The 23,889-nt window shown below is 42.0% G+C and overlaps 1 protein-coding gene across 2 annotated transcripts in view; it reads right to left on the bottom strand.

The window, feature by feature from the left end:
• Positions 1 to 23,889, bottom strand: part of LOC120879574 (regulator of G protein signaling 7 binding protein) — a 110,555-nt gene that overhangs the window by 10,293 nt on the left and 76,373 nt on the right. Inside the window, exons 4-5 of one of the 2 annotated variants that reach the window (XM_040262593.1) lie at positions 10,350 to 10,497; positions 8,281 to 8,351 (exon numbers count right to left, since the gene is read on the bottom strand). In XM_040262593.1, coding sequence (XP_040118527.1) covers positions 8,281 to 8,351; positions 10,350 to 10,497 — 219 coding nt within the window. Of the gene's footprint in view, positions 1 to 8,276; positions 8,352 to 10,349; positions 10,498 to 23,889 lie in introns of those variants that run through there. The other variant, XM_040262594.1, reaches the window with a different exon arrangement.

The following is a 23,889-nucleotide window of genomic DNA, read 5'->3' as shown; positions in this document are numbered from 1 at the left end:
AAGACCTGGGTTCGGTCCCTGGGTTGGGAAGATACCCTGGAGAAGGGAAAAGCTACCCACTCCAGTATCCTGGTCTGGAGAATTCCATGGACTGTCCATGGGGTTGCAGAGTCGGACAGGACTGAGTGACTTTCACTTTCACTTTCATAGCCCTTGGAACGTTGTCTGTTTCCAACCCTGTGCGTCCACAATTCTATAAGCAACTCTTTATGAGACAATAAATTTACCCTTGCTGTTCAACTCTTCATCTCTCACTCACTCCTCAACCCTCCTTAACTAAGCTCTGTGCATGTCCCCAATTCCAAGAAAGCTGATTCTGGCCACCTCACCAGTGACTCCTTTGTTGCTAAATCCTATGGGTAATTTCAGTTCTTATTTAGCTGAATTGCTCCACACTATGAGCCATTTTTTCCTTGCAACGTTCTTATTCCAGTATGCTGAGCTTCATATCAATTTTTTGTAAACTCTTTTTTCCCCTCAAACCTTAAATTTTGGTATTTCAGAGCTCTTCTCTGTATACTCTCTGAGGGTGGTCTCAAGTATTTTCAGGGCTTCAATTACCTACATGCTGCTTGTGTTTACATCTGAATTTCCTGCCCTTCCAGCTCCCATGTCCACACCAACATAAGGCATGTACATTCACCACAGGCTCTGAGCACTGGTCTTGGAGTGTCCCCACAATCAGAACTCCATCTGTCCTGGGCTCTACCTCTGCTGGTACTGCTCTGTTCTGCCTTAGTGATGGGTACCATTATTCACTCTGCTTTCCAAATCTGAACTCAGTTTTCATCCTTGATTCTGCTTTGCTAACATATTTCAGCCAACTGGCCATATTCTCTTCTCCAAGCCCCTGGCTTTAGGTCAGATCGTAAGCATTTCTTACCTGGCTTATCATACTTGCCTACTAACCGAACCCCTCCAGTAACCAGGATAAAGCCCAAACATCTTAATATGAAATAGAGCGGTCTTAATAACATAGCCCCCCTACCTCTCTAGTCTCTCTCTGAAGCCTCTTTTCTAACCACTTTCCCAATTAATGAAGTGCTTGTAGTTCATCAAAATCCCCTGCTTGGTCATCTTCCCAGATGCCTTCACACATTTAGAGTTTTCTGCCTAGACTGTCTTCTTTCCATCTTTTTCTTTGGCTAATTCTGATCTATCATAAAAAATCTCAGCTTACACACTTTGCAAAAAGCAATTCTCAATTACTCCCATCTCTTCCACCCCAATTTGTAACTAAAATCTGACTAGGTGAGAATCCAGTTTGCCCTTGTAGCATCCTTTACTAACTATTATGGCACTGTTGCATTTAAACCCTTTTTTTTTTTTGGTCTTTCCAATAGTGTGTGTGTTTCCAGAATTCACGTGCCATACCCTGAGGGCTCTATCACAATCTCTGCAAGGGATGGCTATGTCATTTGAAAAAGCTTCCCACGTGACGCTCATTCCCATTCTGTCCTGTTGAGATGGAGAGCCTCTAGGGTAGTGGTGCCCAATCTTTTTGGCACCAGGGACCCGTTTCGTGGAAGACACTTTTTCCACAGCCTGGGGGTGGGATAGTTTCAGGAAGATTCAAGAGCATGACATCTATTGCGCACTTTGTTTCTATTATTATTACATCAGCTCCACCTCAAATCACCAGGCATTAGATCCCAGAGGTCAGGGGGCCCTGCTTTAGGGATAGAGAGGTCTCCACACCTGGCACATCACAGGTGACCATCACATGCTGGATGATGGTGGGGGCAAAGAATGCTGAGGTGAGAAATCATGTTTTCCTTTGACAGTGTGTAGACACTTAAAATTTGTGAGTAGAGGCTCAACATAATTAGAGTAATGTACTAAGAAACTGATGTATGATCAGTGATGAGTGGATTAGATTGAAGGAGAGAGAGAGGGGCATAGCATATGTCACACTGAATCCAGGGCAAAATGTTGTACAGATTGCAGAGAATCTGGGATAACTGGTAAAACTGCCCAGAGTGATATTCAGACACCAGTTTGAAGCACAGAAAGTCTTTAAATGAGGCGCTGGGGAAGGGCCAACAAGGTCATCTCTAGGCTAGCAGGTGGCATAACAGCTCAGTGTCCTTCAGCCCCATGCCAGAGAACTCAACCGTGGCTAGGTTGGTTCCAGTTATGCATATTCACGCCGGAGTGGAGCAGGGCTGTAGAGAATCGGGGAACTGTTCCTAGACCTGGTTTAGTCTGGAGCAGGACTGTCCACAGGTGGTGCAGTGGTAAAGAAACTGCCTGGCAATGTAGAAGACACAAGAGATGCCAGTTTGATCCCTGGGTTGGGAGGATCCCTTGGATAGAAAATGGTGACCTGCTATAGTATTTGCCTGGAAAATTCCACGGATAGGACAGTCTGGCAGGCTACAGCCCACGGGGTCACAAAGAGTTGGACATGATTGAGGGACTGAGTGCACGCACGCATGTGCGTGCGAGCGTGCACACACACACACGACTGTCTGCTGGAGAGGACCCATTGAACAGCTGCAAGTCCTGACTGATCCACTCGGGACGGACTCTAACGCATGGCGCCACCAACAGAATTTTAGGCAAAAGTGAACATGCTGACAACACTGCACAGGATTTGTGAAGTCAGAATTTTGGAAAAAAGGTGAAACTGTCTTTCTGGCTGAATTTACTTCTGTGATGTTTTGTTTGATTACAGCCCGCACTTAGAAGATGCTTGTCCTTCACTTTCCCATCTCCTTTTAGCCTTTGTCAGTAACCTTGCGGGCTCTCCACAGGTGGTTCCATTTGTAATCCATTTGACACAGCAAGACTCTCATAATTAATGAAGCTCCCTGCAGAACTGCCAGTGACCCAGAATGTAGGACAGGAGAGGCGCTGAAGCAGAGGAAAGGACAGCGGGTTGAGAGCCAGGAGACGGGGAGGCTGCAAGGAGCTGGGGCAGAGCAAGGCAGGCTCCCTCTTCTGCGCACCTTTGTCTCCAGTCTTAAACAAAATATGGGAAGGTAAAGGTCCCATCTCAAATGAAGGCATAATCATTAACCATTACAATTCCTGCTCTTGGCCACTTTTGCTTGTCACTGAAAGTCAATTTACAGCATATGGTTGCTAAATCAAGTTTTGATTGTGGTGGGAAGGGGAGATGATAGGATTAAATCTTGAAATGTTAAAATCAACAGGAAGAGTTTCTGAGTTGAGGGACAGGATAGAGTCTGGAAGGGCTTCCCTGGTAGCTCAAATGGTAAAGAATCTGCCTGCAAGGCAGGAGACCTGGGTTCGACTCCTTGGTCAGGAAAATCCCCTGGAGAAGGGAATGGCTACCTACTCCAGTATTCTGCCTAGAGAATCCCATGGACAGAGCAGCCTGGCGGGTTATGGTCCATGGGGTCGCAAAGAGTTGGACACACCTGAGCAGCTAACACACACACACACACAGACACACACACAGACACAGACACACACAGACACACACACACAGACACATACACAGACACACACACACAGACACACACACACACACACATGGAGTTTGGAGAGCAGAGCAATGAATGCATTTCCAGGGTGGGTCCCCACATACTTGCCTGGCGGGATTTCTACATGGTCAGGATTTGAGTAGGGAAATGGGGCAGTATCTTATTCCTTTTTCTCTCTGCTTCAAACACACATGTAAATGGAATAAAAAGAGAAAAGAAAGACACAGACAGAAGGAAAACAGATGGCTTTCTATAATGCTTTTCATCCAGTTAGAATTATGTTTTGAAAATAAGGTCCTACAGAAAAGAACTGGAATACATTTTTCCACATGTCATCCCACACCATTTCCTGCTTAGATGAGACCTGGATAATAAAAAGATTGTCTGAACAGAGTTCCAGGAAGATAATGGGACAGCCCCTGTGCTCTACCTTGGTGTATGCAGTCAGAGAGAGGAATCTGGCTGATTTGCTCATTAAAATGGTGCCCTATGCCTCTGCTAAAACATGTTCCCAGTGACCCCCGATACCTTCTCTCCTTCCTTTAGGTCTTCTCAGACCCCTGGTGGAGACTCACATCCCTGCTTCTCTACTGCTCACTCCCAGTGTGGTCAGTCAAGTCCCACTCTTTGCAACACCATGGACTGTAGCCCACCAGGTTCCTCTGTCCTTGGGATTCCCCCGCAAGAATACTGGAGTGGGTAGCTATTCCCTTCTCCAGGGGATCTTCCTGACCCAGCGATTGAACATGGGTCTCCTGCATTGCAGGCACAGTCTTTACCATCTGAGCCACTGATCTCTGTTCTGGGTGTGTTTAATGAGCCCTCCATCATACTGTGAGGACTGATTAAACATGTCCAGAATAGACATGCATCTTCATGTGCTAAGGGTTCCCTTTTCTCCCCCAAATGAAGAAACCTTAATTTCCCATGAGACTTCACCTGAATTTTAAAAATTATTTTAGTACATGTATGACTGAATCCCTTCACTGTTCACCTGAAACTACAACACTGTTAGTTGGCTATACTCCAAATCAAAATTAAAAGTTGGAAAAAAATTATTTTAAAATCATACAGCATTACTCCCTCCTGAAGAAGACCTTCTATCTCCTAGCTTTTTCCTTTTCATGTCCCAAATGGATTTAGGATTCAAGTCCTGGGTGTCCCTTGTTTGGAATTTTTTTCCTTTTCACTGATAGTATCAATCATTCACTACTATTATTATATTTTAAAAATTCTAGTTATTTTTTCTGCTTATAAAAGTAATAAAGTTATACAAAAGATTTCTATTATACTTTTATGATTATAAAAATGTCCTAAATAAAGAAAATATCTGTTCTTCCAATAATGCCTAATGCAAAAACTTTTGGATGAACTTTTATTAATTGTAGGGGGAGTGTTTCAGATATAGGCTACATGGAATCATGAAATTCAGCCTGGGGGGGCCCTTGGGTTGTCATCCTTCTAAGCAAGTACAAGAGGAGGCCCATGTGCTGTTGGTGGGGGTACTTGCTCTACATATTAAGAAGATGAGGATATTAAGAAGCTCAGAGGTGAGCCCCAAATCCAGTCTCTGGGATCAATATTCTGGAGAGCAGGTTCAAGGTCAACTTTTCATGGGCCCAAGTTCAACTTTTCATGGACGTTACACACAGTGGCTTCAGAGTGAACAGAAGCAGGGATTATTCTATTTGATGATGATTTGGAGTTTTCTTGAGCTAGGTTGGTGGGCCAGCTGGTAAATAAAAATAATAATAATAATAATATACTGCACTTGTTGAGCACTTCCTCTCTGTAAGTTAGTAGCAGGCACGCGATATGCGTTTTTTCATTGAATCTTCACAACAACTCTCTGAAGTAGGTCACCTGATCTCTTTTTCAGGGATGAGGAAACGTACATGTTCAGAAGGGAGACAACTTCTTCCAGGAAAATGGCAGAGCCAGCATGGTAACCCAAGGCTAGCTGTAACCATGCTGACCTCTAGCAGCAAACTTGCATGCCGTGTCCACAGGGGCCTCATCACCACCATGAGCTGGAGTAAAACACTGCTTCCTGAAAACCCTACAAGGCCTCTCAAACGTAACCCACAGCCCAAGGCAGTAAGCCTGGGTCAACGGGCCCTGCGGGGGTCCTTGCATCTCCTGCCTCTTATTTTCCAACACCCGCCCCCCCCTCCCCTGCAGCTCGGGTCACACCACATTTTTCTGTGTTCTCACCTCCACCTCTCCACCTTCTGCCACGCAGCTCCCTGAGCCAAGCTGCGCTCCAGCTCTGCGGCCAAATCCTCTCCCTCCTCACTCAGAGGCAACCTGCCCTCCCTCCTGCTGAGGCTGTGCTCAGCAAAAACAGGAGGGGGATCTTTCCTTCTCCTACAAACCCTTTCCCCACCCTGGGTGTACCACTCTCTGAAGCGGATGCTTCACTTAAGACTGCTCTTGGCCACATGTGCTTAGTGAAAGTGGTTAAGACTAGCCCTTTGTACCTATCTTCAGACTCGGGGACTGCAAAGTTGGGTGCAGGTTGAACAAACATTTACTATTTATGCCGGTGGTTACTCTACTGTATTCCAAGCATTTCTCTAGGTACTAAAGACAAAACAGTTAATGGAAGCATACAGAGACCCTTCCCTCACGAACTTACATCCCAGTGACTATCCCCTTTTCCTCTCTGTGTTAGAGTGTATACTCCCATAGGATAGTTCTGGAGACACGCTGCCTGGGATCACATATCTCAGACTTCCTACTTATAGTCTGTTTGGCCTTGGCCAAGTTAGCTAGCCTGTGTCTCAATTTCCTGTAAATTGGGAAACGTGAATAGCATTTCCCTCAAAGGTGTTATTAGAATTAAAGAAGTTAATACAGTTAATACATCTAAGGTCTTTAGACTAGTCCCTGTGACACTGTAATTTATATATATTTGATCTTTGACCTATTCCTGGCACAGAGCTACTAAAACTCTTGGAATGTCCTTAGAGAGCCATAAAGATGTCTTTTATTAGGTTAATAATGTGATTTGGGGAAAACACCTGAGGATGGTGTTTTCCTGAGCCAGGAAAACACCTGGCTGCTAGGAGAACCAACTCTGTGATTGGAGGACTACTACTACTACTGCTAGGTCGCTTCAGTCGTGTCCGACTCTGTGCGACCCCAGAGACGGCAGCCCACCAGGCTCCCCCATCCCTGGGATTCTCCAGGCAAGAACACTGGAGTGGGTTGCCATTTTCTTCAATGCATGAAAGTGAAAAGTGAAAGTGAAGTCGCTCAGTCGTCTCCAACTCAGCGACCCCATGGACTGTAGCCCACCAGGCTCCTCCATACATGAGATTCTCCAGGCAAGAACACTGGAGTGGGTTGCCATTTCCTTCTCCAATGCATGAAAGTGAAAAGTGAAGTTGCTCAGTCGCTCAGTCGTCTCCGACTCTTAGCGACCCCATGGACTGTAGCCCACCAGGCTCCTCCGTCCATGGGATTTTCCAGGCAAGAGGACTGGAGTGGGGTGCCATTGCCTTCTCCTTCAATCCCATCTCTGACTTTTAGGGAGGGGGAGGGGTTGGAGGTTGAACCAATTGCCAATGGCCAATGATTTAATCAATCATTGGAAGTTTAGGAAGTTGCCAGAAAAACCAAAAAGGAAAGGGTTTGGAGAGCTTCTGAGACTGGGAAGATGGCCCTCCTGAAGGGGGCATGGAATTTCTGCACCCTTTCCCCACATCTTGCCCACACTTCTGCCATCTGGCTGCTCCTGAGTTAATATCTTGTAATAAGTCAGTAAACTGGTAGGTAAAATATCTCTCTGGGTTCTGTGAGCTGCTCAATTAGTGAACTAATTAAACCTATGGTGGGTCCAATGATGGACCCTCCAATCTAGCTAGAAGTATAGAAGCTCAGATGACAACTTGGGCTTGGGCCTGGGGTCTAAAGCTGGGGGCAGGGGGAGACAGTTTTTTAGGACTACTGAACCCTTCACCTGTGGCATCTGATGCCATCTCCAGTAAGTGTCAGAAATCAGCTGAGCTGCAGGACACCCAAGTAGTGTCTGATAATTGCTTGCTGATGTGGAAAACACCCCCACACATTGGAACTGGATACAAAATCACAGTGGCAAGATATGTTAATTACTACTGTTAGTTCGTTTAGATAACATGTGGATGGCAGAGCATTTCCTTTGGAGGTGTTCTTAAGTCTCTTCCACTATAAACTTTAAAGAAATTTTTTTTATTTTGACTGGGTCTTTGTGGTTGCTGCAGTGGCAAGTGGGGGCTACTTTTCCTTGTGGTACACAGGCTTTTCTCAGTGTCACGGCATCTTCTGTTGCCGAGCAAAGGCTCTAGGGCACGTGGGCTCAGCAGTTGCCACTCTTGGGTTCTAGAATATAGGCTCTGCAGTTGTGACGCACAGGCTTAGTTGCTCTGCAGCAAGTGGGATCCTCCCTGACCAGGGATGGAACACGGTCTCCGGCATTGGCAGGCGAATTTTTTTACCACTGAGCCACTGGGGAAGCTGGCTGTGAACTTCTTAAAGACAAGGGTCGAGTCTTCAGCCCTTCTGTGTTTGCCACACACAGTGTAACAAGGTAACAGTGAATACATGCTCTCGACTGACAGGACCAGAGAAGGTACCTGTTATCAGAGTGTTTCTCTGCGCCCCTCAGAACAAAACTGCTTTAACCTGATAAACTATTCTCTCACATCTTCTCAAGGAAAGACAAATGTATGCTCGGTGCCTTCTATTGTTTGTGTGAAAAACACTTGCTTTCATTTCTCAAGAAACAAGACCCAAGGTTATCGTGTGAAAAACATCCTCTACCTCAAAAAGGAATGACAAGGCTCACCTTGATTTTTCAGTGGCAAAGGCATAGTTTCCCTGAGTTTGCTTAAAAGGTTTTTCATTTCTCGCATGTCTCTGTAAAATTGATAGAAAGAAAAAATAATCAGCTGTACATTTTGGAAACACAATCTCCAACCGTCTGTTCTAGGACACAACTGAAGGACAAAGTCTGTGCCTAAGTGTACCAGTTCGAGCCTCCAGTAGGCAAATAATTGCATTTACTTTGATTTTATGAGAAGAAGGAAAAAAAAAAAAGCTGCGTTGGGTTGGCTCTGAAGGAATGAGAACTACTCTGACAAACATTTCCACAGGGCATTCTGCTAGTAGGAGCCCTCCACCTCTGCTGTTAGTTGGACCTGGCTGAGATGAGAGACGAGCCTCTGGTAACGAGGACAGTACTTCAATTTCCAAGGGCAGGTGAAGGACACGCAACTAGGGCATCGGGGTGCCCTGGGCGGAGTTGAGGCTGGGCGATGCTGTTCTCATCTGGTCCCAGTGCCGTCCTCGCTGTGCGTTCACTCCCTGTCGCCTCTCATTACTCGACTGAGAGTCAGAGTAATACAGGTGTTAAGCATTTCCAAGGGTCAACACATTAAATTGACTTGGAATATTTTTAAAAAGCCCTCCCAGTAATTTTAAAGTTCAGGCCAGTTTGAAACCCACAGATCTCTTAGGGCAAAGTGATAGGGAGAAGCAAGGAAGCCCTACAGGTCTACTGTGCCTACTTCTCCCACTCGCTCCCATCTCCTTTGACCAGAATCTGGATTTTGAGCCTGAAATGAAACACTGCCAGTGCTGAGGGGAGGACTCTCCTATTATTATTATCCGCCACAGCTTGCTGTCTGACAAGCTTACAAGACTTGATTAGTGCTTCTGTTCAAGGTTTCTGAAAACGAAAATGGCTTTGCTGATGGACTATAGCCTGACCATGGCAGGTTTTTCTTCCTGGGAATAGAGCAAAGCATTTTCTACTTTATAAATTAAGAGAAATCACTCCCTCATCATTTGTCTATAGTTCTATCAAATCGTGCCAACCAGCTTTATTGTTTGAATTGTTGGATTTCCAAGCTTATACAAAGTCCAAGTTTTATTAATAGCACATAATTACCACATGCTTCAATTTTCTATAAACACAGAAATTTGGTAATTAGCTTTAGAATTATATTACAATCTGAAAGTAAAACCACAATGGCTATAAATGCCACTGTGTGTTACATTTCTAAAAATAAAAAAATAAAATGTTCATTATCTTGTCAATGACTCAACCCCACACACACAGAGTCTCGGTGGAATTGCCCAGCGTTCATTCAGCTGCTGCACGTTGGCTCTGGGGACATTAGTAGCAAAGGACAAGAAAGCAGTGTGAAGGCCAACAAACAAGGGGCTGATGCCTCTCTGTCTCAAAGAATGGAATTTTTAGCATCAAGATGTGATTATGGTTGTATTATTATTGCTTCCGTTTCCCAAGTGAAATAGAATCACTGTAGAATCTCTTCTTCCCAAGAAAGAAACTGTCTCTGGCCTTGAGCTACTGCTTGTAAAGACAAATGCATTAACACGCTTTGACCACTAAGGGGCCATCAGCTAAATCCCAGGAGAGGTAGAGGAGACAGCTCTTCAGAAAACTGTGAACTAGATAGATGCCTCAGCTCCCGACTGGCCACTAAATAGGCCATCCCATACACCTGAAATCTGAAGATCTCCTGGAGGTATCTTTGCACGATTTTGAGTTATTCTCCCTTAAACAAATGGAAATTTTGGGACCCAGCCTGGTGAGTGAGCAGTGATGGGTATATAGATTCGACTTTCTTGCTTCCCAAGGAAGCACTCGGCTTGCATCTCCATGGAGATGCAAGGCTGATGGAGTGGGATAAGCAGAGGCTGGGAGCCCACGTCTCCTGGCAGTTCTGCTGCCATTCTGTAGATGGATTTGGACTCCTTACTGTCTCTCATCTCGGTTTACTGAGAGCTCTGTTTTCTGAATCTGAAAGAAAAATAATGTCAACCCTCTGTAGCCCCTAAGTATTAATTGGAGGAGGACTGGCAATCTATTTAGGGTAACTTCCCACTTACCTTTCAGTGTTCTCAATGTCTGTGGAAACCTGCCAGGAATGTTGCTGAATATCTACAGGGGATGACGAGGAGTCCTCGAGAGCAGGTGTTTCAGCACACTCCTCAATTTTGCAATCCAGACTCTTGCTTCCCCCTCCAGGCTCCTTTCCTAAGGGAGTGGGTGTTAGTAAAGAGAAGGGGATAAGAAATCATAAATGCAAATTCTATACCCAAGGTATCATTGCAGACTTTGGCTATGCTTTGAGCCGAATGCTCCATTAACCCTAAAAGCTTTTATTAATATTTATTAATATTTTTATTATTGTTTATTTATTTTGGCTGTGCTGGTCTTTGTTGCTACACGTGGGTTTTCTCCAGCTGTGGCTGGCAGGGGTTACTCTTCGTTGCGGTGCGCAGGCTTCTCATTGTGGTGGTTTCAGTTTGTTGAGGATGGGCTCTAGGCTCGCCAGCTTCAGAAGTCGCGGCGCACAGGCTTAGCTGCTCCATGGCATGTGGAATCTTCTTGGAGCAGGGATTAAACCTGTGTCCCTTGCATTGGCAGGAGGATTTTTAACAGCTGTATCACCAGGGCAGCCCCTAAAAACTTTCTGAATACTAAAGTGATTTGTGTGTGTGTGAGTAACATATTTTCACAGCATTCTGGGACAGGTATCTTGAGGTCAATTCAACCTGTAGTAAGGGCCCTGCTTTTGATGGAGTATCAGTGAGTGAAATCAGATTAGCTCAGGAGAAGAGGAGTTAGCCTGCAAAGTCGTGCTGCTCTTTGGTCCTCAGATGCAGGGCCAGAAGCAGGTGACACCCAGCAGCAGGAATAGGAGCTCCTGGTGCTCTCTCTGATTCTGACACCAGCTCTGTGGGCCTGAGGGAAGCAGCAGAGATTAAGGACCTGCCTTCCGTTTCGCTGCCTCTCCAGCCTCCTCCAGTGTCTCCTTCTGTGAGGGAAAAGCCCAGTCTCAGGATCCAGCCACACTCTGTTGAGACCATCAGTGTCATCAGCTGAAGCACCCTGCACTGAGAAGCTGTCCATAGCAGTGCACTGCCAATGCGCTAAGACTTGTACTCACTGCGACTGATCTTAAGGGACTAAATCAAATGCTTTCTGGAAACAAATCTCCAAATTGGTTAAGCCATAAATTCCTATGAAATTACATGGGAGGTATAGTCTGTGGCCCAGGTGTCCTCTGTTAATGCCTTTTATTCTGCCTTGAACATCTGTGTATCTGCAAGGCGATATCTTGCTATCATGAGAAGGGCCGGTGAGGCTCAAGAACAGGATCTGAAACCTGGCCTTTACAGTTGTTCAGTTATTCATTCATTCACTCACAAATGTTTCCTGAGTGTCCGCTAAGTATCAGGTACTGGGCTTGATGCTAGAGATACAGAAGTGAGAGAAAGACATAGTCTTTGCCTCATGCAACTCAAAGTGCTGGAGATAGACAATTAAAAAATTTACAAATAATTACAAAGCTGTTGTATAATATGATGTAATCTGGTAAAAAGTGGGTAGCTATATTGTTTTACTCTTTCAACGAGTTTTATTTGTATTATGTGACTACAGCTCTAGACTGGTTGTCCAGAAATAGTTACAGCCTGTATCACTGAATGTTCATGAGATAGCAGCTTCACCTGGTTACCTCTTAGCTCAGTTTTCTTAATCATCATGTAATTATTTTTGCATGTTAAAAAAAACCCAAAATATAAAAACACTTAAGGAAAAGCAGGCTGTTATGGTAAAATCTAACGGGAATCTTTTCCCTTGGGCTCCTGATTTGAAGGGGTCTAGCAAAAATTTTATCCCTGTCATTTCTAACCCATGAGGTAGCAACACAAGGAGAAAGAGACAAGCAATTAACTGGTAATTGTGTACCATTCATCAGCCTATAGTAGAAATGGACCTCTGACCATTCAGCCAAAGCACAAACACAAATTTACTGGTGAAATTTTTGTTCCTTTTGTGTATAATTTATGCACACTGATCCTGGGTGATTTAATTGCTTTTTTTCCCAGTTTTATGGTATTTCTGTTGGTAGAGATTAATTAGGTACATAATTTAGCATACTACCATTTCCCAGTTGGAAGGCACTGACTTCTTAGCATTTGCACTCATCTCCTGGTAGAGTGCACAAGTCCAGTCCATGTGGCACCTACTTCTGAGCATTCAGCCTTGGGATGTGAATCTGAGCAGTGGTGGCTACTGTTTGCGTAAGAGACAAAACAGGGCGTGTCCCCCCTAAAACAGCCCAAAGCTCTAAAGGAGAGGCCCATCTGAAAGCATGCATGGCTCCTGTTCTGCTCCTTTGGTGCTGAAATCTGTGGAGAATGGAGTATGGTTTGGGCAGCAAATTGGAGGCCCAGAAGATGCACACAAATTCTCTGCTTTATGGGCTCTGCTTGGCGTGGGACCACTGTAGGCCTTGTCCTGTGGTCAGGACTAGAGAGCCCAAAGCTTTCCTTCGTGGGAACAAGGGAGAACTCGAGGTAGTGTGATGTTCAGACTTAAAGTCCTCCCTCTACCTCCTTCCTGTATTCACCTCTTACACACCAAGGCTTATGTGGATTCCAGTCCACAGTGACTTTGTTTACTCTTACTGCTTGTGCTAATTCTACTTAATAAGGCAAATACATTCTATAACTTTTTCAAAGTAAAATAACTACTCATGTTTTCCTGAAACAGGCTGATGAGCTTGCAATGCCAAGTATACCCTCCTTTCCCTCATTTTTCAGAGCTTAGGTCTAATTCTGCTAATGCAGATGAACAAGAATGGAAAACCTAGATGCTGGACCTGCAGTTTGGTGCTTTCTGTCAGCTCACAAAGTCTCTGCAGAATTTTGATCATACTATACCTCCTCTGGCTGGCGCATCATAAAAGACAGGAGACTGGAGTGGTGATCAATTTCAGAACATGTATTCAGATCAAAACTGCCTTCATTTACTGAGCGCTGACTTGACACTGGGCATCTTTCCCACTGCAGTCCCTATGTATTGCCTTCATAGAACTTACCGCTGTTAGAAAGGATGTTATCTATTTGCTAACTAGTTTCTTATTTGCTTGCCCCAATCCTACTCTAATCACTCATCTCCAAACTGGATATGTAAAGTCTGTAAGGCCAGGAATTTATCTGTTTTCTTTAGTTCTGTAAGTCCAGTACCAAGGATGAAGTCTTACACATTGGACAATTTCAACAGATGTATGGCATTAAAAAAGGTAATTATATATGTTATACAACTTTCTTCACCATGCCATCATGGTTAGAGATACTTTCATATTAGTGCATTCTGATTTATCTCATGCTTTTTAACAGATGCATAGTATTCCCCAGAAAGGAATTGACATTGTCATTCTTCCCTTTCTTTACCATATGCCAGTATTTGTATAGGACAGATCCTTTAATATAGAAAACTGGGACAAAGTACACGTATTCACATTTGGTACTTTAATACATATTGCCAAACTGGCCTCCGAAAAGGCTATGCTAATTTTTTTTTGGCGGGGGTGTTGGGTCTTTGCTGTGGTGAGCAGATTTTCTTGTTGTGAAGGATGGGCTTTGCTGTCCCACAGCACGTGGGATCTTAGTTCCCCAACCAAGGTTTGAACCTGCATCCCCTAAATTGGAAGGCAGAGTCTTTACCATGGACTACCAGGGAAGTTGCAGCCTATGCTAATTTACATTTCGCTTCCACCAACTCTGAATGAGAGAATCCATTTCCATACACTTTTCCCAGAACTTTAATTATCAATATTTAATTTTTGCTTATTTGATGGGGGAAAATAGAATCTTTCATTGAAGTTCTTTTTCCCTCTCTTTTATTACTACTGAGATTAAATTTGGATCATTGAAAAAGCAAGAGAGTTCCAGAAAAATATTTACTTCTGCTTTACTGACTATGCCAAAGCCTTTGACTGGGTGGACCACAACAAACTATGGAAAATTCTTAAAGAGATGGGACTACCAGACCACCTGACCTGCTTCTTGAGAAATCTGTATGCAGGTCAGGAAGCAACAATTAGAACTGGAACAACAGACTGGTTCCAAATTGGGAAAGGAATACGTCAAGGCTGTATATTGTCACCCTGCTTATTTAACTTATATGCAGAGTACATCATGAGAAATGCTAGGCTGGATGAAGCACAAGCTGGAATCAAGATTGCTGGGAGAAATATCAGTAACCTCAGATATGCAGATGACACCACCCTTATGGCAGAAAGTGAAGAATAACTAAAGAGTCTCTTGATGAAAGTGAAAGAGGAGAGTGAAAAAGTTGGCATAAAGCTCAACATTCAGAAAACTAAGATCATGGCATCCAGCCCCATCACTTCATGACAAATAGATGGGGAAACAGTGGAAACAGTGGCTGACTTTCTTGGGCTGCAAAATCGCTGCAGATGGTGACTGCAGCCATGAAATTAAAAGATGCTTACTCCTTGGGAGAAAAGTTATGACCACCCTAGACAGTATATTAAAAAGTAATGTTCCTTTGCCAACAAAGGTCTGTCTAGTCAGGGCTATGGTTTTTCCAGTAGTCATGTATGGATGTGACAGTTGGACTATAAAGAAAGCTGAGTGCCGAAGAATTGATGCTTTTGAACTGTGGTGTTGGAGAAGACTCTTGAGACTCCCTTGGACTGCAAGGAGATCCAACTAGTCCATCCTAAAGAGAATCAGTCCTGAATATTCATTGGAAGGACTGGTGGTGAAGTTGAAACTCCAGTACTCTGGCCACCTAATGTGAAGAGCTGACTCATTTGAAAAGACCGTGATGCTGGGAAAGATTGAGGGTGGGAGGAGAAGGGGATGACAGAGGATGAGATGGTTGCATGGCATCACTGACTTAGTGGACATGAGTCTGAGTGAACTCTGGGAGTTGGTGATAGACAAGGAGGCCTGGCGTGCTGCAATCCATGGGGTTTACAAAGAGTTGGACACAACTGAGCAACTGAACTGAACTAAGATTAAATTTAATATTTTTTTGTAATTTAATTGGCTACCTGTATTCATTCCTTCTTTACATTTTCTGTTCATATCACTTCAGCTGTTTTGCTGATTTGAAAGAGTTCTATCGCCATGATAGATAATGATAATTTCCACTGCAAGTGAAACTATAAATTACTAGCATCTGAAACTTGGAACTTTAGCAAAAGATGACTCATTGATTACTTTTTCAGTACTGTCTAGGTTTCATGGTTTATTAAAAGATTTTGCTTTCCTTGAGTCTGGTAATTTATTTGTCCTTGAAAATCATTCGCTAATTACATTTTTAATAGTATAGTTTTCTATTGTAACTGTTTCTAATCTCTAATGCTGCATATTGATGGCTGACAATTTCTTTGTATACCACTGCTTCTTGGATTTTGTATCTTCCTCTTTCCTGGATTCATTTTAATTTTTCTAGACTATATCTTTGACTATTTCAGAGGAGATCTTTGAATAAAAAATTTCTTAGTCTTTATATTACTGAAAATACTTTTTGCTTCTCTCTCTGTACTCACACTTAAATTCTAATTGGCTGGATATAAAAATCTATGTTCTAAGCTTCTTTCAGAACTTGGCTGATATTGTTCTCTTTCTTCTATATATATCCAAGGATGCTATGTATGTAGACTGTTTATGGTCTTCTGAAATTTTATCTTTAAACAATTGAGTTATGAAATGGTTCCTAAATATGCCTAGATATGAGTACTTTATACATTACTCTTTTTTTGGCATTTGACTTGCATTTGCAGTCTATTTTCTTCAGTTATTTTATATTGAAAATTTTCAGACCTATAGCAAACTTCCAGAATAATTCAATGAACATCCAAATATTCTAGTTTCACCAATTGTTAATATTTAGACCTATTTTTCTTTTTTTAACTTATTTTTTAATTGGAGGAAAATTGCTTTACGGTGTTGTTGGTTTAACCATATTTTTCTTTTGTCTCTCTCCCTCTGTGTGTGTGTGTGTGTGTGTGTATATATATATATATATATATGCACATATATAGATTTCACAGATAAGATTATGTATATAATTTATGTATATGTACAATGTTTATAATTTTTGACAGGCCATGTAAAAGTTACAGACATTAATGATATTTCATCCCAAATACTTCAACATATATCTCCTAAAGAACATTTTCCTATAGAATCTTAAAACCATTATCACATGAAAAACTTTGTTTAACTTTAATTAAATCTGTGATTCAATTCAATTTGATGCAATACTATTATTTAATAGATGGGCTTCCCTGGTGGCTCAGATGGTAAAGAATCTGCTTGCAATGCAGGAGATCCCAGTGGGATCCCTGGGTCGGGAAGACCCCCGGAGAAGGAAATGGCAACCCATTCTACCATTCTTGCCTGGAAAATTCCATGGACAGAGGAGCCTGGCAGGCTACAGCCCACGTGGTCGGAAAGAGTCAGACACAATGAGCAACTAACACTTTCACTTTATTATTTAATATATATATCTAAATTTTCCAGGTTTCCAAATATTCCACAATATCCAGTTTTTCCAGTAATGTCATTTATAGCTTTCTTTTTACATTGAAGGATTCAATTAAGGATTGAATCCTTTATCTGTCATGTTTCTTTATTCTCTTTTAATCTAGAACAGACTCCCAGTCTTTTTTCATCCTTCATGATGTTGATATTTTTGAACAGAGGGTCCAGACCAGTTGTTTTAAAGAATGTGTTTAAATATAGAATTGTCTGATTATTTCCATAAGTCTAGATTCAGAGTAAACATTTTTAGCGAGAATATTATAGAAGCAATACTGTGTCCTTTTTAGTGCATTGCATTAGAAAGCACACAAGTGTTTGTTCCATTATTAATGAGGTTAGTTAAGTACTGATAGCATGGTTAAGGTGATTTCTTCCAGCATTTATAGGTGGAGGAATCCTTTTCCCTTTGTAATTATTAAGTAATATGTGGAGTGATTTATTGAGATGTCATAGCCTTCTCAATTAACATATTTCTTCCATTAGGTTTGGGGAAAGCTTTTCTATTTGTTGATTATCTATTTATATTTTCTCACTTCTATCAGAATTCCTATTTCATGTTAGAGTCTCTGGATCATATTAATCCCCTATATTCTAAATTCACTGTGGGGACTGAGTTCTGGGAGAGCAACTTGATTTGACGTTTCAGGTAGCTATTTTATGGGTTTCTGTGTTTTGGCTCCACTGCAAAGCATGTGGGTTTTCGTTTCCTGACCAGGGACCAAACCAGCACTCCCTGTATTGGAAGCCCAAAGTCTTAACTACGAGTCCCTATTTTAAGCTCTCAGTATTTCCATTATAATAATTGTTAAGAACTGTGAAGGGTCTGAATTTCCTTTATGTGTGTTAACCTGCCACAATCTCATGGGTACTGGAAAGAGACACAAGGTTAGAGACAAAGACAACTTTGTACACAAAACAGGAATAGAGTAGCAGCATTTGTGTGAATTTCTTGAGATACCAGAAGGGTGTCTCATACCTCCACACACACAGGAGATAAGAGCCCTGAAATTAAGGATCCAAAGTCTTCTATAAGAAGACTTTATAGAAGAGACATGCCTTCTTTGCTTCAGGGGATGAGGGAAATATTTTCATTATACTGAATTGTAAGCATGCCTTGCTCTGGAGGGAGACACAGTCTGTCTTTTTCAAGACATTTACTAAATAAACATCCTTGAAAAGATAGTGTAAAACAAAGGCAGTCAGTATCTCACTTTGCAAGATATGCAGACATGCAAGAGACTGAAAAACTGTCTCCCAACACTAATTGAACCATCTACTGAAATTTTTATTTGATAGATAACACTTTCATTTCCAACAAAACTGATAGATTCCTTACTGCTGTAATGACTGTTTCTGAGCTGTGACAGACCTAAAACAAATCTCTCTGAGACTATTAATTACATTTATATTTTAAATTCTTCATCCGTTTCTACTTAAAATCTGTTCATCAAGCATTAGCTGTTTGCATATTGCCATTTGGTACATCCCTTTCAGGGTGTGGGTTTTTCTGTTTGCCTATCATTCTGATGAGCATCTTTCTTCTGGTGACTGGAAAAGGAGCAGGTGTTTGGCTGGACAATGTGTGTCTACAGCTTGTCTTCTGGGTGCTTCTCATCTCCACTGATAAGCTGACCTGGGTACACATCTCATTTCTTGGGTCCCGTGTTTGCTTGGAGTTTCTTGTTTACAAGTTCTACTCCAAAGAGATAGGTGGAACAATTTAGCTTGAGAAAAAACACCGCACTCTTGTGCTCCCTTTCCTGTTCTGCAGCTGCCCTCATGGAGGATCCCAGTTATTTCACCCTCTGTTCTGCTTTGTCGCCCAGACCTGACACAGCAGGTGTCCTCCTGGGGCAAGCAATGCCTATCTCAGTTACTCAGCGTGGGGTAGTCCAGCTCTTCCTGAATGCAATTTCGAACATTCATTTCCCTGACAGTGTTTCCAGAAATCTTTCCTGTGATTTGCATTTGTTGACTCTTAGGTTGAAGTATCTCTGGAATCAATTTTATTTTTGTAGTATTTTTCTCCTGCATGAATTTCTTTTGTTTCTCCTTGAGTTTCTTATCGGCTCTGGCTTCCTTTCTTCATTTATATCCACCAATCCAGTCTCCATTGCTTTTGAGCTTTGAGAAATTCCTCGATTCTGGTTTGTTGAAATCATCCTTCCTTGTTTTTCAGGGCCACAGGAGACTGTTTTGTATTTGCCAACCTCTATTTTTTTTCCTCTTCCTCCTTTTTTTTTTTTTTCCCCTGTGTGACAGAGTTTTGGCATGAATTCTGAGTAAGAATGATGTATGCTTCTTCCAGATGAGCTTCTAAAAATCCTCCCGTAGAAACCGTTATGCTTTCTTTTCTCCCCTGACCATTGGATGGATGTGGGGAATGGAAAGAACAAAAGGGCCCAGCCCACCCCAGCTCTGGGGTTGGACTCTGACATGGTAAGTAGTGAACTCTTTTGTTCTAATCCGTTGAGATTTGGTGGTGTTTCATACAGTTGGTACCCTACCCTGACAAATACAAGAACTAATATGGATTTATTCTGTTCATTATATCTTTTGCTGGTACTAATTCAGTCCAACATCTCTAGACAAGCTTCTTTTTCTCCAGGTATGCTCCCTCTCTTTCAACAATAGAGTGAAAGCAAATTCCTTTCCTTATTCAATAATTATTAACTGAAAGTAATGGTGAACACACTCAAGGTGATCAATTCTAGAGAGGACAACAGACAACAGATCAGATGTCTACCCCTCAATTTAACATGTGCCTGGGGAGCACACTGGGTGGGCCTAGGTCCAGCCATGGAGAGCCAGGGAAAGCTCTCTGCAGGGAAGTCCCATCTAAGTTTCAACTCAAAGAAAGCAAAGGGGTAGACTGTGTGAAAGGGTGGTTGTGGGATAGGGTAGGGTGGACAATATGTTATACGCAGAGGGAGCAACTGGAAAGAACTTCCAAATTCAGGTTCCTCAAAGTAGTTCAAGATTCCTTGAGTGTGGCCAGCAGGGTTTGGGGGGCAGGTGGGCTGGGGTGGCTGATTAGAGATGAGGTTGGAGAGGCTAGATGTTCTTTTGAGCCCCATCAGAAAGTCAGCAGGGGAGTGCCCCACACACCTGGACAGTGGCAGATCTGAGTTCTGCATCCCCAGCTTCCCCCCTTTGAACCAGGGATCCTTGGAAGGAGCACCTCAGATGGTGTCTGCACTGCTCTCAGGAAAAGGGTCAGGCTGCTTCCAGACGGTAACTTCAAGTCAAAGTTTTACTTTGCCCAAGAGAGACTATGCATTTAAAATCATTTTTTTTTATTATGAAACGAAAAACTCTGTCCCCTGAAAAATCAATTTCAGGCCTCAGTGAACAAGTATTTTCTCAGGGAGGAGATGGAGGGAGGGGAGAAGGAGAGCCTTTAGAGCACCTTAAAATCACACTAAGCTGGCTTCACCCTGTCGAGAACCAAGACATCAAAAAGTTGGCCACTTTCCTCAGGGCTGTGCAAAGCTTTTGGCCTTCAGCTCCTTTGGGATTTCCATGTATTTTTAGCCTGTTTATGGATACTATAACAGGCATGTTTGAGAAAAAGTTAAAGGAAACCACCCATGAAACACATACCAGTTTGGAAGGCTGGTTATTCTTATATTCGTGAGAAATGGTCAGTTGTTGAGGAGGAACAAAAACACATCTGATGGTGGGGCAGCCTGAAAAGTCCCACAGAGCTCCTTCCACCTCCAAAGTCCTAGGACTTCACTAGCCCCAGAAGACTGGGCTGGGGTCTTTTATTTAGAGTGGTGGCCCCTTTTTCACCCTCCACTCTGGAGACCTCTTTCCTACTCCTGCTCTCACTTCTCCCATTCTTTCTTCTCTTACTATTTTCCTCTCTTCCCTCCCCTCCCCTCCTTCCTGCTGCCACTCCTTCTTCAGCCTTGAGTGACAGTAGAAAGCACTGCCACAGCGTCCCCTTGGAGGCCCTGAGTTTAGCCTCTGATGTCCACCATAGTCAACTTTATTCATTTGTATGAATGTCCCTAGGAATCAAAACAAACCAAACTAATCTTCTCTGAGCAAATATTATATCACCACACTATCATTTCCCTGATGCAGGGGCAAATTTCTCATGTCCTCTGTGCTCCAGACACATTATCTGCTATGATACTGTATCTAGGGAAGGCTCCTGGGATGGTTTTTGTACTGACTGTGAGCAACTAAATGAACACAGCTTACAGGAAATGTGTGGAAGCTTATCCACATGGTTACGCTTGTTCTCATGCATTTTCATAAATGGTAGAAGCTTTGTAACTCCATGCACTGTGAAAAGGAGTGGGGAAATGTAGGCTGTTAAGTAATTCACTTTTATCCTTGCATTTCCAAAAAGCATGTAATTTAAATAAATATAAGTTATATTAATTCAGTTAGTTGTTTACCTGTATTAAAAAAATAGTTTCAAAGGCTCTTCTACATTGTGGTGAGATATTCATAGTGCCATAAAACATATAGTGGAAAAATAATACTTATACCATAAACAGAGCTCTTTTCTTGCCCATACACTGGGAAATTAACATTTTCCAATTGAGAGAAGAGACAGAGCTACCTCCCTCTTCCCAGCCCCTCCCACTTCCCTATGTCCTCTGTACTTATGACACTAGAGTAGTAATGCCCCCAGAGTAGTAGTCATCTTGGTGGTTCTCCTAGGTGCATGGAGGAAGCAGAATAACAGGACACTGGAGACAATAGAAACATGTTTGAGGGAGGTCCCTGTGAGGCTTTCATTGCTCCATTTCCAGCCCCTAAGGTAGAGCAGAACAATGTACAGAAGGTGTCAACTGTGTAGTTAATTAACTTCAACTTTCTCAGAATGAGTATCATAGCTAAAATCATGCTCCCTTTGTATCACATGAAAGCTTCATTTGATTTTCCTAAATATAAGCATTTCCTAGGCAGAATTAAACTTCTTTACCCAAATCAAAATATTTTGTAAATCATTAAGTGATTGATGGAGTTCACTTTCCCTCCCATCTTAGAAGTAACTCTCTGAACTTCTTTTGGTAAGAAATAAAATGCACAATGAATTTTAGTTATTCATTAAACGTGTCTTGAAATATGCACACCAATCATTAAGTCAGATCTGAGAATAAATTCAGCTCATGGTGCTAGTCTAGTATTTTTCATTTCTCCATTTGATATGTTCTCTTGCCTTTCTCCAAGGTAGCTTAATGGGCAACGGTTTGGTGTGGTAGAACAATCACAAACTCTGTGGAGGGGATGAATGTGTTAGATGACCCTGGACATGTTACCTCTTTGAGCCTCAGCTTCTCCATCTGTAGAGTGGGAAAAACAATATTTGAGTATGAAATAAGATGGCATGGATAAAGCACCTGGCAATTAGAAGATACACAACAAGTGGAAGCTGTGATCATTGTTATTTTCCTAGTCCTCAGCTGACATCTACTTTGACTAAAGGTGATAAATATGGTGTCCTGCTCCCTGTTTGGTATTTAAGACAAGGAGACGGAATAATAGATGGTGTTAGACTGCCCTTAGATTCCAGAAGTTGTTTATATTTATGTTCTTCAAATAGTACAAACTTATTCTGGTCTTGGATCCTTTGCATTAGATACAAATGTTTATGAAGTTGTGTCCTTCTTGTCATTAAATCTCAGATTAAGTTCTGTCTCCTCAGAGAGTTTTGATCACCCCTTCTAAAATAGTCACCCAGTCACGGTCACTTTCTACTACATTACCTATTCTAATTATTGACATTGTAATTATTAGTGTTTGAGATTTTTAGAACTTTCTTCCCCTCCTATTTCTCTGCACGAGACTATATACACAACAAGAACACAGACCTATCTCTGTAGTCCTGATAATTTCAGTCTCCCAGTACCTTGCATATGATAGGTGCTCAATAAATATTTGTTCAAAGGACAAATGCATGTGTCCACCCATAATTTGAATCATAATCTATTTTAAGATTTATCTCGCTTTATTTCTTCTAATCTAATGTTCTATTTCAGTATCAATTGCCTCATTACATAGGAAAGTAAGGCTTGCAGCTCTATTCTATTTCTGTTTTTATGTTGCTTGTTTCTTTTATTGGTGTGGGTCATTTTCTTTACATTCCTTAATAGGAGATGGAATACCCAGGAGTCCTTATTGCTCATATGTTATTCTTTGTCTTGAGCTTATCCTGCTTTTGCTGGATGGATGGCTGTTCATTAATTTCTTATTAGAGCATCTTGATCTCTCAACTCCCACTAGATTTTTAATTAAGAATTTTTAACTTTCAACATTTCTCTCTTCTTTTCCTTTTTGTGATTACATTTCCTCTGCATTTTTTCTATCTGTATATAGCCTAGTGGCACAATACAGGGGAAGAATCCATCTTATCTTGGATCTTAAGAGGAGGAAGGGAGGACCTATACCTCAAAGGACCTGGGGAAAATCTGACTGTAAGCGATGGCAGAGGGTTGGAGCAGAGACAGAGGAAATGCTTGACAGAGTGAGAAGAAATGAGCATAAAAATGGAAAGAGTAAGTTCACATGTAAAGGGAGCTTGCACTGGAGTGTTCTCTCATCTCTGCTTCTTCCAGAATGGGAATGTTGTAAAAACTGACTAACTGGGAGTAGAATGGGAGAGAGGAAAGCTCTGGGCAAAATAGTAGAATTGTTGAATTCTCTTAGAAACTTGGCTTCACTTTCTGCCACTGGAGTGAATGAATCCTGAGGTCTCATTTTATCTGATGTCAGGAAACAGGCATTAATGGTCAATGTGATACATGGATTCAGTTGTGGGAAAAGATTTCCTACATAATTAACTGTGAAGTGATTAACCGTGAAGTGAAGAAGTGAGAGCAATTATTTTTCGCTATAAACATAGAAATTAGACTTTGTCAAATAATAGTGCAATCTACAACTTAAAACTGTTAGAATATGAGGCCTAAAATTATTCCTATTTGTCATATTCTCATAACAGTTTTTCAGAACCACACTTGTATAGCATAATCTAATAGCCTTTATTAAATGTGTGTTTTTACCTCATATTTCTGTAATTTACTTTAATTTTGTT

Source organism: Oryx dammah, unplaced genomic scaffold (assembly GCF_014754425.2).
Source record: "Oryx dammah isolate SB20612 unplaced genomic scaffold, SCBI_Odam_1.1 HiC_scaffold_20, whole genome shotgun sequence".
NCBI classification, from domain to species: Eukaryota; Metazoa; Chordata; class Mammalia; order Artiodactyla; family Bovidae; genus Oryx; species Oryx dammah.
The sequence above is the reverse complement of the archived record's forward strand: the minus strand, read 5'-3'. Positions and strand labels throughout refer to the sequence as shown.